At 39.0% G+C, this 16,484-nt stretch overlaps 1 protein-coding gene across 1 annotated transcript in view; it reads left to right on the forward strand.

The window, feature by feature from the left end:
* The window catches only part of LOC122793779 (carboxypeptidase B-like), a 322,241-nt gene that overhangs the window by 46,251 nt on the left and 259,506 nt on the right, over positions 1-16,484 (forward strand). Inside the window, exon 5 of the mRNA XM_044061969.1 lies at positions 4,530-4,631. Within this exon, the coding sequence (XP_043917904.1) occupies positions 4,530-4,631 (102 nt within the window). The remainder of the gene's footprint in view (positions 1-4,529; positions 4,632-16,484) is intronic.

Consider the following 16,484-nt stretch of genomic DNA (forward strand, 5'->3'; position numbering starts at 1 on the left):
GACACATTTTGGAGAAATATCTATGAAGACCATGTGGAACATAACAAAGATGTTGAATACATAGAAGAAGTAAAAGAAACAGTTAAGAAGTTCAGATGTACAGGATATGAAATGGAGTCAAGTAATGGCCAGAGAAATTGAAACAAAATTAAGAAATGCTCTTAACTGGAAAGCCCCAGGCTTGAATGCAGTTCCTAACCTCTGGCTAAAAGTATTAACATCTTTACACAAAGATTTAACCTTGAGTAAGAACGATTTATATGTGCATCCTGAACAGACACCAACCTGGTTAACAGCAGGAAAGATTGAGCCAGAGGCAGCCAAAGTTAAAGTTATCTGGGCATAGCCCACCCATATTACCAAGAAACAAGTAAGTACCTTCTTAGGATATTATAGGATGTTCTTCTCCACTATAGTATACTACTCCCCTTATAGATGTAACCAGGAAAACAGACCCAACAGTAGTTTAGACCCAAGCCTCTGAAAAGCCATTTCAAAAGCTCAATGAAGCTTTGAGTAGATCACCTGTACTAACCAGTCCTGATTATAGCCAAGAATTCATTGTGCAGGAAGATGCTTCCAACTATGGAGTGAGAGTTGTAATTAGTTAGGTTTCAACAGAAGTAGGAGAGCACCTTATTGTGCATTTCAGCCACAGAGTTCAACCAAAGTAGAAATTGTATGCAGCTATGGAGAAGGAGTGTCTGGGCATAGTCTCAGCTTTGCAATAGTTACAGCCCTACTCGTTTGGAAGAAAGTTCACCATGGCCGCAGACCACGACCTTTTAAAATGATTACAGATGGCAAGTCAGCAGTATGAAAAGCTTTTAAGATGGAGTTTGGCTTTGCAGTCCAATAAAATAATTACCCAGCATATGAGTGGTATGGATAATGTCAATTCAAACAGTGAAACCAGGAAGGGAATGAATTAATGTACCCAAACAAGTACACTCTTTTTCTCAATCTCTGTTTCCTTTGAGTTACATCAAGAAGACTTGATAAAGGTTCTTACTGTGGGAGATGACGGTGCAACGGTAAAAAAATGACTTAAAATGTGATATATTGTTTGCATCTTTCTTCCTTATTTCAGAATGTTGGCACATTTGTAATCCTACATATTTAAGCACTATGAAGTATGTTATGATTCCTGTGGCATAAAAATATGTGTAACCTTGTGACTTTTCTCTGTAAATGCAACAAAAAAGATGAAAGGAAAAGAAATGTATTAAACCTGTAATTGAAATGTAAAGTGCAACTTTCTACAGTTTGTCAGCTAGGACCTATATGAGTGTAATTGAGTCATAAAAGGATTTAGAGTCAGGAAGCCAAATGCAATTAAAATGTTCTTCAAACAGGCATCTAGGCAGAGCTGGAAAACAGTCAGTGAACAGATTCATTGGTTTGTGAAAGTGGATGAACTTGCTTTCTTTGAAAAAGAAGTGATGTAATTGAACGTAATATAAATGATGTGCTGAAATATCTTTTTGAAACATATAGAAACCAGTGAAAAGTGTGTTAGACTTGCCCAAATGACAGTAATAAGCACATACATGTACAGTACTGTAAAATCTACAATTGTATCTTCTATAGATTGTATCTTGTAAGATTAGTAAAAACAGTATTTCTTTAGTCAGAGTGAGCTAGAGAAATTGCCTAGGTTAGTCAGACATTTTTTCTTCAAATATCCTGCCTGTACAACTGATTCTTGTTTTTCTTTCCCTGTACATTACATTGATGTATGCATATTTAATGCATGTATTATCTTGACTTCTTTATTATTTAAGTAAAGTTTTATTTATCTGTTTTCAAGATCTTATGGCTGATATTTATTATTGATTTATTAATGCATTGTTACTTATTGTAGGAGAAGAGGGTATTATTTAGCACAGTAGGTCAGTAAGCTGTTTTATCAACTTTTAATTGGCCAGATCACTTGAACATATTACCAGTAACATATTTTTTTACCATTTATATTTGGTGAAGTCAAAGGTGACAGGTAAATGGTGTATATGGTCCTTAGCCATCTCTAGGATGGTGGCAGCACTACCTTGCCAAGATGAAGGCTGTCAGGAAATGAAGAATTATGCAAGCCTTCTGTGGGAATTTTGTGTTTGTGTGTGTGTGTGTCTGTGTGTGTGTGTGTGTGTGTGTGTGTGTGTGTGTGTGTGTGTGTGTGTGTGTGTGTGTGGGTGGGTGTGTGTGTAATTTGCACGACTGTTACCATGTATAAGGGACACTGGAAGACACAATAAAACTGATAAAAAAGAGGTCAGAGATGTTAGGCCAAAGACTCAGTTCTCAGTTCTGTAAAGAGTCAATCTTCTTTCGGCTTTTCCCAGTTAGGGGTCGCCACAGCGGAACTCTGGTCCGCTAATGATTGGCAGTAGATTTTTATGTGCTGGCTTGCCAGGCCTAATGCACAACCTTCAACAAAGTAAGGTCCATTCACGCATGTCAACACACAGAAGAGGCTCTAACTGAGAATCGAACGTGCAACGTCTAACTGTGAGGCGACAACGCTACCACAGCACCACCTAGATGTGGATATTGGAAGCCCATACCCAGGATAACAGTGCATATTTCCTTTGTGGTCTTGCAGTCAAGTTGCATTTAGTGAACTGGTCGTTGAGTCAGATTTGTGTGAACTTTTCTTCTTTTTACTTTAACCTGTTGGGTAGTGGTAGTGTGACATGAGAACTGGTAGCCATCATACTTGTTTGGAGCAGTGGATCAGATTTAAGACTATAGTCCCTGTCCTTTGCAGAAGTAAATGGTACACTGGTTGATAATAGTGGTATTCAAACCCCATCAGAACCAGGGAGGTCATCATGTATTGGTGGCAATGGTGCCGTCAGTCAAAGGCACAATAAAAGAGATAGACAACTTCTGTGCATTTTGTCCAGAATGTCAAAAAACTGAACTCTGTCCTGGATTTAAAAGTCACCTAATCCCAATGTCTATCATAAAAGAGCTCTTTGAATGTATTGCTATGGACACTGTGGCATCATTAATAAAATCTAACAATGGGTATCAGTACATATTAGTAGTAATGGGATACACTATTAAATTTCCAGAAGCGCTGCCATTATGCAAAGCTAATGCTAATGCTATTGGAAGGAAAAGGGTGCTGTTTTTCTCCAGTGAATATCTAAAAGGGGACCCCCCTTTTGTGTTAAGGGTAATGTATCGGTTATGTCAGTGTTTACAGTCAAATAGTTGAAGAGAGATCACGACACCATCCACAGACTGCTGGATACGTAAAGAGATTTAATAAAACACTGAATTTCATGCTGATGAAGTCTGTTGATGCAGATAGTAAAAAATGGGGCCACTTTTTACCCTACTTATTTCTCTGCAGTCAGAGAGGTGCCACAAGCTTCAACTGGGTTTGCACCATTTTAAGATTCATATAGCAGACAACCAAGATGACTACTTGGGAAGAAAAAAAGGAACAATTTAAAATTATAACAGAAGACTATTTGCAGGATATATTAAAGCTATTAATGTCCATAGTAAGGCAACACATGCATGCAGTCCTAGAAATGCAACAGCCAGTTTATAACGAAGATACCTAACATAGAGAATTTATCCATGAATATCAGATACTAGTGCTACTACCCTTCATGGAAAACAAGTTACGTAGCCAAATTGCAGGGGGGATTTGATGTGATGAGAAAAATAAGTGATACACAACAGTCCTAGTAAAATCATTTACAGGAAAAGTAGATTTATTTATGGAAATAAAAAAAAAAACATGATATACTATTAATATTTATGAAAGGAAGATGACAACGTCTCCCATTGTAGTGAAGGGCACCCAGGCAGTTTAACTCAGCATCAGCTACACCCAGGTGAAATCTAAATGCAATAGTGTAGAGACTGCAAGACTGATGAGGAAATAACCTAGGAAACCTTAGTTTGGCTTATTCAAGTCCTAGCAAACATCTGACAACTAAGTAAATCATTTGAAAGAAAATATTTACATGTGGAATAATTTCCCACAGCAGTTTGTTTGCATTTCTTAAGAAAAGACATTTTAAAGGAAGTAATTACAAACATGTGAAAACATTTTCTTTTGTATTCTGTGTAATCAGCAGGGCAACTGTACATGCTGTAAATTACTTATTATGTGCAGTACATATTAATATAACAGTCAGTTCAGGAATAATTCCACACATACATGCTCCCCACCATCTGGAAGGAAAATGAAGGAAAGTGCACACACTCTGTCACCGGCATTCAAACTGGACTGTTGTCTGTCTGTTCTTTATATCAGGTGCATTGCTGAAATAAATGAGACACAGATAATACCACTGCTCCAGATAGGATCAGCCATATATGCACAGCTGCAGTGAGATTTAAGGTTCTGTAGCTTACAACTGATCTATTCTTGAAGTTTTTTAAAGAAACAATTGATAGTTCTGGCAGTTGCTGAAGGAAAATGAAACAGCAAGATGGGGAAGGTTAAACAGAGACAGAATAAAAGAATCCTGAAAACAGCTTACTAATTTATCTTTTTTTATTTCAAGATTGCTTCCTGGACTGCTCAGTTGTCATCTGATAATCCATCACTGGTTTCTCGTATTGTTATTGGAACCACTTATGAAGGACGTCCAATGTATCTTCTTAAGGTAATTACAGAACTGCAAAATGAGATTTTTCTGCCTTCATATTTCTGTGTGATATGTGTGTGTGTGCTTGTGTTTGTTTGTTTACCTGTTTCTCTGTTTCTACTAAATTAATTGACTGATAGAAGTGTCTTCATTCTTCTAACATAACGCAGGTTTTTATTCTTACTGCTTGTCCTCCCATCATTTCAAGTTTTGTCTGCTGTGACCCCTGTAGTTCATGTAATGCCAGATATTGATGCTGTATACCCAGTCTGAGACCACTGTTAACCAGGATAGGCCAACTGAGCCAAAAATGGGCCATTTTCAGGAGTGGTCTGAGGAGAAAAACTCCACAGGTGACATTTAAAAGAAGACACAAAAAAATTCAGGTGTTATATGCAGACACCATGAATTACATAGTAGTGAAGAAACAGCTTCAAATAAAGAGTAATACTGAGTAAGAGTGGCACAGTATGAGTGCCATTATATATATATATATATATATATATATATATGTATATATATATATATATACAACTGAGTGACTGATTTTCTTTCTTCTAAGACAATCAACTAGGAGGGGATAGTCTGTATTTATACTACTACAGTGTAAGATGATATTAGCAATATGAAACAAGAGTCGATACAAAGAGATGAAGAATTAAGATTGTTAGTGTAGAATAAATAAGTGACACAAAAGGCAGATTAGGACAAAAGAAAAGAGAAGAAGAAATGCACATTGTAGTATGCAGTGTGCATCATCATCATCATCTTCACCTCCCTTTTTCCCATATTTTAACATGGGGTCAGGGTGTCGCATCAATTGTCACCATCTTTCTTGATTCAATGCCACTGTCCTTCCTTCTTCATTGGTCATGTCTGACTGTTGCAGGTTTTCTCTCATGCAATCCAGCCATCTCTTTGCTGGACATTTCTTTCTCTCCCAACTCTTCTTCACCAGTTTGTCTTCTGCTTCCCTACACATGTGTCTGAACCACTGTAATCTGTTCTCTTTGGCCTTTTCTGCAAATGGGGATACTTTAACCTCTGCTCTGATGTCCTCATTTCTTCATCTGTCCCAGAGTGTGTATCCTAGCACTCATCTCAAGCATCTCATTTCCATTACGTCAGCTTCCTCCGCTGCTCTACCTTCACTACCCAGGTTTCAGTATCATACTGTAGTACTAGTCACACCACTGTTTTGTGCACCACACCTTTCAGATTCTTTGGCATTCTTCTGTTACACACTACCCCTGATACTCTGCCAGCTGGCTGCAGCCTCTCTGATTCAAGCTTTGACCTCCTCCTTCAGTCTTCGCTTCTTCTCATCCACCACTTGCAGATACATGAAGCTGTTAACCTGTTCCACTGTTTTCCTTTCTATCACAATTTTCAGCTTCTTCTGATTTCTCCCATTTGCTGCCATGACAATTGCTTCATCTGTACACAGTTTCATCCTGTGTGCTTGCAGTTTTGCATTCCATTCCCCTATCCTTTGCTGAAGTTCTTGTTTGAGGTCTAATTGCCATGCCACATAATCTGAATGCAACAGCTTTTTTGATTTGTCACTTCTGACCTGTTTGTTAATTTAGTCCTTCATCAGCAAAAATGGCAGTTGGTTCAGAGCTAAACACTGATGCATACCAAGTCCCACTGGCAATCTCTCTCTGAGTCCGAATACTGTTCGTACATGTGTCATTGGGTCCTTGTACAAAGCCTGCACTATTTCTACCAATGTTTCCATAACTTCAGACCAGCTTAAGACTGCCCAAATCACCTTCCTTGGACCTTGTCATATGTTTTCACTAAGTGTATCTTCAGCTATTTCTCAACTATCTGTCACACTGTAAACACCATGTTGTTTGTCCTGCATCATGATCTGAATCTGAACTGCTTATCTTCCATCTTATTTTGTATTACTCTGCATATTCATTGATCAATCCCCCTCTCCAGCACATGCAGTGTGGAAGGAGTTCAATGCCTCTGTTCTGCCCACAGTTGTGAATGCCCCCTTTGTTTTGTACACTGGCACTAGTATGCTTGTTTTCTAGTCATCTGGGATACATCTTTCTCTCCATACAGGTATGGCTATCCTCAGGAGCCATTTGTCTTCTATCTCACCCAACAACTTTATCATAGCTGCTGTGACTTCATCTGAGCCTGCTGCTTTTGCTAACTTCATTTCCCTAATGCTGTTCTTACTTCTACTAAGTGGACTCCTTTTCTTCTTTCACTGTAGGCTGTGTCTGGGGCAGTACATCTGTGGGGTTTTCTTCATTCAGAAGATGTTGGAAGTAGTCCTTCCATCTGCATTTGATATCCTGTGAACTAGTCAGCAGGTTGTTGCTGGCATCCCTTATGAATGCTATCTGACTATCTTCTTTATCTTTCTGTCTTTGTCTTGCAATCTGATAGGGTTTCTTTGTGCCATCTCAAAGAGTCACTTTACAGACATTGACACAGTGCCTCTCATGCCTTGTTCTTCACTTTTGCAACTGTTTTATTAGTCTCTGGTAGCCAGATGGTATTCCTTCTTAGCCTGGTTGGTCTTTTCTATTTCACACTTTTTCCTGCAAACCTTCTTTCTTTTTATGACTTCCTGGACTTCTGCATTCCACCACAGCTTTACTTATGTACCTTATTTCCATACCTGGTGTAGATCAGAGTGTGTATGTTCCTATAAGAGCTATTCCAGTCAGTGAGCACGTGCATGTAAGTAGTGAGCACGTGCATGCAAGAGTGCCATTTTGAGTGAGCAGCCAGAGTGGAGGCGTGTATGTGTAGTAGTCAGTCAGTTTAAGTTTAATGTTCCAGTTATCCATCCTGATATTTTGTGTGTAATAAACTACTTAAACACCCAGCTTCATTGTCTTATTTGAATACACAAGACAAGTGACATGGTGTCAGAATGGGATAGAAAGCAAAACTTCTTCAAGACCATGATGCAGGTGATTACAGTTGGAGGAATATACAGGAGTGGATTATTCCTGCTCAAACGACTCACAAACAGGTCAGACAGACAAATTCAAGTACTAAAACTTGTTTAAATGATTTTTTACTCAACTAATATAAAACAAAGCATTCAAAATGATCAAAACAACTTTCTAATTAAACGAAATGCTCAGAACTATGATATATTGAGAAAAGTACTCAAAATGCTTACAAAAGTGCTTGAAATAATAACTTCTGAATCACATAAAATGTATAAAAAAAAACTACCATATTATTTCCCTGTGTGCTTCTTTTTCTTATTAACTAAAGCTATTCGAGATATCCAAGGTGTGCAAAGTGTTTGCTAGTTTGTGCAGTATTACAGTACAGTTATTTCACAGAATACAGTCATGTCAAAGAATTTATGGTACAGCTGAATATTTTTTCGAATATCTAGTATATCTATATGTCTGTGTGTATGCATTTGAATATAATTACAAGAACATTTGTTGGCATGGTAGAAGGATTTGCAGACCTGGTCCACTTGTATTTGATACCGTATTTCCCTGAAAATAAGACCAAGTCTTATACTCTTTCCCCCGCCAAAATACGCATTAGGGCTTATTATCAGGGGATGCCTTATTTACCCCCCCCTCGTACAACAATCTACATTTATTCATTTATTCATGTACACAAATCGACATTTCTTCATGCACATAAATCAACATTTGTTCATGTACAAAAATCGACATTTATTCATGTACACAAATTGACATTTATTTGGTACTTTTCTGTTATTTGGCAACAGTTCTAAGTAACGCGGTAACAGTTGTGTGAGAATTCTACATAAACAGTGCAACAAACATTTCGACTTCAGAATATCTACACCTTGGCTTTCACAGTGCAATATTTCATGCTTAACAGAAAGAGCAGAAAAATCTCAATACATGTGTATTGGAGGAGGGGAATAAAACTGAAAACAGAAGCAATCCATTTTGTTGCCCCGATAATGGAAAGGTTATTCAAATACAGTCATGTCATCTTCTTCTGGAACATTGTCATAAGTCTCCAACCCCCAAATTCCAGCCTGAATTTCTTGCAACTCCATTTCCTGTAGAACCGTTGGCCCCAATCTGTCATGCCTAGCAATAGAGCTGACCTTAAATGAGCACTGCTTGTCCACGTAGCCTGCTCATAGTGCATTGGCAACACTGTTGTTAGTGATTTTATCCCATGAATTTTTCACCCAAGTCACGATCTCTTGCAGGCTAGGCTTCACAAAGTTTCCATGCTGATTTCTCTTTATTCTATTTTCAATGTAGTCATTGAGTTCCATGCGCAAATGGTCCTTGAATGTCTTGTTTATTACAATATCAAGAGTCTGGAGATAGGCAGTCATTCCTGTGGGAATCATTATTTGATCTATTCTTCTCTGTGCAAGGAATTTCTTCATGTTTTTAGCGTGGTGAGTGCTGGCTGAATCCCAGACTAGCAGACCTTTTTTGCCACCTCATGAAACAAGTGGCAGCATTACATCAACCCACTTCCTTATAACTGCTTGTGTGTACCAGGCTTTTTCGGTTTCAAGAATGTCAATGCCTGAAACACGTTCAATCTTATCTTTCTTGCCCTTATTAATGATTAGAGGTGGGGTTTTGTTTCCATCTACATGAATTGCCAAAATACAGGTAACACGTCCACTCTCGTAACCAGTGGAGGGAATGTAGATTAGCAAGGCACCCCCTATGATCAATTATTGTTTGAGATCCTTGGCTCATAAACACTGCAGTTTCATCCATAGCAATCATGTTGGAGAGTTGGCATTTAGAAAAGTTGATGCCATCAACAAAGGACTTGAATGCAAGTGCACATTTAATAACTTCAGTGTCTTTCAGCTTGAACAATGTTGTTGATCTTCTTAGAGACAGTTCATATCACTGAAGGAAGCCATCCAGCCAATGTTCTGATGCTTTGAATTCTTCTAGGGATATTTCTAACTGTGGTGCCATTGCAAGGGCAAATGCTTGAATATCAGCCCTGCGCACAATCAAAGACTTTGCTCTCCTGTTAGAAATCCATTCACAGATGATGTCTTCCAGCTCAGGAAATAATGGTTGCTGACCTGATCCACACTTGCACTTCTTAGCATTCCCCTCGTCAGCCTGTTGACTGAGGTTATTGTACACTGCACGCCATTTTTGGACCATTCGGAGATCTAACTTCTTCTCTTTGCAGATGCCAGATTCTTTACCCAGGAGTCTCCATGATTCCTTTCTTGTACTCGACGGAATAGCTCTTTCTTTTTGCACTCATCTTGTCTGGGGTGGGTTTAATTAAAGACTTATGAGACCAGACTGGCAACACAAAATGGCAATGGTTAAGAAGACACAACCACAGCTGTTCATTATCAAGTGCGCACGCTTTACACGCGTTGCCTGTACTTTGACCGATCAAAGTATACCTGCCAGTGTTTATGGGCCATGGATCTCAACCGTCAAGTGTGAGTGATGATTAGGGTTAAAGTAAGAATTGTGAAGGACTCCCAGGGAAAGAATCTTACAACTTTCTGCAAAGAGAAGAAATTGGGTGTCCGAATGGTCCATAAATGGTGAGCAGAGTACGATAACCTCAGCCAACGGGTGTCAATGATACTATTTTATAATTCAACATGTCCATCATGTGCTGTTATCGATCTTAACTGGGGCTTATTTTTGGAGTAGGGCTTATATCATGATCACCCTGGAAAACCATGCCAGGCCTTATTCTCTGGTTAGGTCTTATTTACGAAGAAATACGGTAATAATGTTGCTGAAAATTGGAGTGTGTTTGAGCAAGAGTACAATATTTTCATACAGGCTGCTTTTTCTGACAAAGATGCATGTACAAAGGCATTTATTCTGCTTAGTTTAGCTGGTTCAGAAGCCATTGAAAGGGAGCTTTCATTTGTGTATGAAGGGTGGTATCAGCTGAAATGCAGGAAGACCCTAAGTGCTTAAAACTTACATTTAGAGAAATGTGTAACCCCCAAATTAATATTACAATGGAAAGGCAATATTTTACATAAGAGATCAAAAGCCTGGAGAAACGTTTGCAACATATATAACTGACTTGAGAAAAAAGGCAAAAACATGCAGATTTGGTAATTTAAGAGATGAAGTGGATAAAAGACAGACTTGTGTGTGGTATTAAAGATGATTCAGTGAGAAGGATTTTGCTTTGATATAGTAATTTAACTTTGAATAAGGCCATAGAGATTTATCAGATAAATGAGCTCACAGAATAGCACACAAATATGCTTACAAATGAGAAAAGCATGCTTGCAGTGCCTTCCAGTGCTAATGTTGATAGCATGCAGCAGAAGGTTAAAAGATACAGGCCCAAGGGTGTGGCAGCTTGCTTCAGTGAAACCCTGAGCCTTTCTAGCACGTTTCAGGGCAGCTCCAGTAAAATCCAGAGCATGCTCAGTGAAGCAGAGGGGCGAGTCAGCAAAACCTGTGTCAAGCCTCAGAGTCAACTGTCGTAATTGTGGTGGTAATCATGAATCTAAAAGAGAAAAGTGCTTAGCGTTTAGTCAGCAGTGCCACACATGTAAAAAGTGGAATCATTTCAAAAGACTTTGTAAATTACAACAGGCCCATTCTTTTATTAAAAGAGAGCATACACAGAGGCAATTTGATCAACTAGAAAGCTGTGACGCTACTTTTCATGATGGTGTGTCAGTGCTTGATGAAACAGTCAATGCAGTAGATTTGCGGGCAAAGAATGAAGTATTTTGTACTGTTCTGATTAATGGGAATCCTGGAGACCTCAGAGTTGATACTGGTTCAAAGTGCAATGTTATATCAGCAGAAATGTTTGCCAAAGTAAGAGCTAGTGAGAAGCTTAATATGGCAAAGTGTGTGAAGCTTGTTGCTTATGGTGATGAAGAAATTCAAACTGAAGGCTCAGTAGTACGTTCCTGTTACTGTGCTGGGAACAGCTATGACTTGCACATTTCACATAGTCAAGAGACACGTGCAGTCACTACTAGGCCTCAGAGACAGTTTGAAAATGGGACTGCTTTCATTTAATGCACAAGTCCACCATGTAGGTACATGTAACAATGAAAGTTTTGCACAAACTATTTTTTCTGACTATGCTGATCTTTTCAAATACAAGTTAGACAAACTCCCAGTTGTGTATTCTATGAAGTTAGACCATGAGGTAAGCCCAGTTATCAGACCAGTATGGAAAGTTCCAGTAGTTATACAAGACAGAGTCAAAGCTGAGCTAGAGAGAATAGTGCATCTAGGTGTGATTTGTCCAGTAGAAGAAACAACTAAATGCGTATCCTCCATGGTGGTAGCTCATAAGAAAAGCTCAGATGATATAAGAACACTTATTGATCCAAGAGACTTGAATAAAGCATGAAAACAACCTCATCATCCAATGCATACAGTCGAAGAAGTTGTTGCTCTTATGCCAAATGTCACTGTTTTTTCTGTCTTGTATGCAAAAAGTTCATTTTGGCAAATTTTGCTTTGCCAAAACTCTGCATTGCTAACAACTTTCAGTACACCATTTGGAAGGTACATATTTTTGAGAATGTTATTTGGGATAAATTCTGCCAGTGAAATTTTTCAATGTGCGATGGAGCAAATTTTTTCTGGCTATCCATGTCCTATTATATTAGATGATATTCTTGTAGGAAGCAATGGTGAAGTCGAACATGATAGAAACCTTAGGAAAGTTCTGGAACATGCCCGAGAAGTGAGTCTTAAGTTGAATCCTCAGAAATGCAAGTTCAGGCTACAAGAAGTTACTTATGTGGGTCATTTGTTTACTAGTTCAGGCTTATGACCAGATCCTTCCAAGCAAACTACAATTCTTGAGATGCCAGCTTCAGACACTGTTACTTCCTTACAACATTTTCTTGACATGGTCAACTATTTGGGTGAGTTTATCCCAGATTTGAGTGAACGTTCAGCACCGCAGAGAGAACTGACAAACAAAGATGTATCCTGGTCCTCATCAGAGCAACACCAAAGAACATTCGATGTCCTGAAACAGAGAATTGCCAGTCCACCCGTCATTTTTCAAGAGGGCAGACTAGTAGCCTTTGCATCCAGAACTCTAACCCAAACCAAGATGCAGTATGCTCAGATAGAGAAAGAGGTCTTGGCGATTGTGTTTGCATGTTCGAAGTTCCATGATTATATTTATGGCCGAACTATTCAAATTAAGACAGACCACCAACCTTTGGTCACTATTTTGAAAAAGCCTATGTACACAGCTCCTGCAGGATTGCAACACATGATGTTGAAATTGCAAAAGTACAATTTTCACTTGGTTTACACAAAAGGCAATCTTCTTTATCTTGCTGATACTTTATCCAGATCGCCCAGAAAAAACACTGAACAGCATGAAAATGAGAAACCTGATTTTGAAGTCATGGAAGTGAGAAATTTTTCTTCCAAACATCTTGATGAGCTTAGAACTTACATAGCTTCAGATCCACTTCTCCAGAAGCTCAACCACTTTATCAGTTGAGGATGGTCGTCAAAGCAATCTTGTTTACCACCAGACATGCTGCAGTATTTTCCTTACAGAGATGAGATTTTGATGGAAGATACTATCATCATGAAAGATTCAAAAGTGATTGTTCCACACTCTTTGCAACAAGAGTATTTAAAAATGTTTCATCATGGCCACCCAGGAACTGATTCTACCAAAAGAACAACAAGAGGTCTAATATTTTGGCCTTCTATGTCAAAAGACATTGAGAGAGAACTTTCAGCTTGCTCTGTTTGTAATAGTACTAAGTCACATCTACAAAATGAACAATTTCAGCTAAGCCAGATTCCTGAAATACTTTGGTCGACAGTAGCTACAGATATTTTTGAGTGGAATGGTCAACATTACTTGGTACTAGTAGACTCTTATTCAAATTGGTTCGAGATTGACCTTCTTCCTAATCAAATGTCCAATACTATCTTTACAAAAGTTGAAGAGACATTTTTCTGTCTGTGGTAATCCACACAAAGCCATTTCTGACAATGGTGCACAGTTTACAAGTCTGCAGTCCAACAGATTTGCTGAGATGTGAGACTTTATTCATGTTATGAGTAGCCCTGAATATCCACAATCAATTGACCTGGCTGAATGTGCAGTTCAAAGTGCAAAACAACTGTTGGAAAAATCTAAACATGACAATACTGATATTTTTCTAAATCTGCTTAATCTCAGAAACATACCTCATGACAATATTCTTGGTTCACCTGCCTAGATGTTAATGTCAAGACAAACCAGAACCACATTGCCAATCAGTAAGAATTTGTTGGTTCCAAGTGCTAAAAACAACAAAGCAGTAAAAGGTCAAAACCTAAAGAAGAGTTTGTCCCAAAAGTCCTACTATGATAAAACCAGCAAACCTCTGAATCCATTAAAAGAAGGAGAGATACTGAGGATGCAGACAGCGAAAGGATTTGACTGAATAGGACTTATGAAACATTTGTATATAGTATTTGGATTAAAAGTTTCTCCCTAGAGCCTTGGACGTGGTTCCTTTTGTTTCTTACTAGTTTTGTACCCAGTGGGTATTTTTCTTTTTGTGGAATCGGAAACATTTCCTACCAGTGTCCGAGCTAGTGTTACAGCATCCTGTCTGTAATAAAGACTCTAATTCTCAGAGTGATTTGTCCAATGTTCCTGTTCCAGAGGACATTTCAGCATCTGTTTCTGCTCCTGAAAGTACCCCTGAAAATCCTGAAGAACAATCCCCAGTGACTGTCCCTGGTACTAAATCCAGTTCTAGTTATTACATTCTGAGGTCAGGTCATATCTCATGACCTAATAACACATCAACCTGGATATGATTGTTATTGTTTGTATATATTTGTATAATTGCATGCTCATATGACTGTCATTGTTTGTTTACATGACCAACTAGTCAAAGAGGGGGGATGTAGATCAGAGTGTGTATATTCCTATAAGAGCTATTCCAGTCAGTGAGCACGTGCATATAAGTACTGAGCACGTGCATGCAAGAGTGCATTTTGAGTGATCAGAGAGTGAAAGCATGCATGTGTGTAACAGTGACTCATTTAGTTAGTTCGTTTAAGTTCAATGTTTTAGTCAACCATCCTGATGTGTCTGTGTGTAATACACTACTTAAACGAACACCCAGCCTCATTGTCTTATTTGAATACACAAGACAAGCGAAACCTGGTTTGGCCAAATATCTGTTACATAGTCCTCACACATGCTGTTTCGAGGTACTGCCATTGTTCTTTAACTCCAGCCATTTCCTCTTCTTCCTGATGTGCTAGCGACCTCAGTATTTCCTTGAACTCTTGTGCTTTCTTTCCATTCAGCTTCCAGGTCTTCATCCTAGCCTGTGTTCACTTTAGAGCCTTCTATGACCACTGTTCACAGCTGATTGTGGCAACCAGTGGTTTTCCCTGGGGATTACTTTGCAATTATATCCCAATGTCCTTCTTTTACTAGGAGGAAGTCTTCTTGAGTTGCATGTTGGCCACTCTTGTAAGTGATCTTTTGTCTGTCTGTTACCATTTGCTGGCTACCGTCAAGCTATTTACCAGACAGAAGTCTGGAATGGCCTCTCCTTCTTTATTTTTATTTCCCCATCCATGTGGACCCAGGCAGTCCTCATATGCTGTTCTGCTTGTCTGAATATGTGCATTCAGGTCCATCATTATCAATATCAACACCAACTTATGTTGTCCTGCATTACTAGGTCCTGCAGCTGCTGTCTGAATACACTTATTTCCTACCTTAACAGCTGGGAGTTATAGGCTGATATTATGAATAGTGCCTTATCCTTATACTGGAATCTGATTGTCATGAGTCTGTCATTAATTCTGTTTTCATCCCTCACTGTCTTCTGAAGCTTTTCCCTCACCACGGTCCCCATGCCATTTCTGATCTCTCCTCCTCCTCCTGACTAGTAGACTCTGGATCCCAAGCCAAGCAGCTTTGCTGCCTTGCCCTTCCATTTTGTCTCCTGGATACACAGGATGTCCAGCCTCCTTGCTGCCATCATGTCATCCAATTCCAAGCTCCATCCTGTCAATGAACCAACACTGAGTGTAGCAATCCTTAGTTTATGCTTGGCCAGTTGATTGGTTTTACGTCCAGCGTTTACTCAACAGAACTATCCCACATAACCCAAGCTGGGCAAATGGACACCAGCAAGCCATTAGCTTCTTGACCCAGGGGCTGCTGCCCTTTATGTTGGTCACACACTGTCCAATAGGGGCATATAGGTCCCTCCCACCATTGGCATGGGTCCGTGGAGTAGGTTGGAGTAGGCCTGGTCCTCAGCCTATTTATCACCCTCAAGTACCCATGACCATTTTTGTGACATTAGTCAACAAATCTCCTAGAGCCAATTTTTACACCATCAAGTTGTTAGCCTTTACACAATGCACAATCTGTGATCCATGTTCTGCTATCTGGAGGATACTGCGCCCCACAGTGGATGCCCAAAGGTGTTGGTCTATACAACTCTTCCCCTGATAGGCAGCATCTAGAGTCTATGCTGCTGCCCACAACTTTATTCTTGGGTGAATTTCATGTGGAAACACACAGCATGTGTTCGGAGGTGGGGGGGAATCTAACAGAGACACATGTAGAATAGACAAACTGCATACAGGCATTGGCTGAAGGTCAGGATCAAACCTTGCATTTCTTATGCCAGCTGTGAACTTATCACTTGAAATAGAAACCTTATTCTCCAGTTATTTAGGATATGTCTCTCTCTCTCTTTATATATATATATATATATATATATATATATATATATATATATATATATATATTGCTACGAGTACCCTCAAGAGTATTTTTTTTACCCCTAAGTATGTAGAATTCATAATTGGTAGCAATCCAAGATTTCTCAATGATATAAACAGCAACTGGTTCCTGGTTTTATCCTAGAGTTAG

The sequence above is a fragment of the Protopterus annectens genome, chromosome 2.part0, assembly GCF_019279795.1.
Source record: "Protopterus annectens isolate FY-2018-M chromosome 2.part0, PAN1.0, whole genome shotgun sequence".
NCBI lineage: Eukaryota > Metazoa > Chordata > Ceratodontiformes > Protopteridae > Protopterus > Protopterus annectens.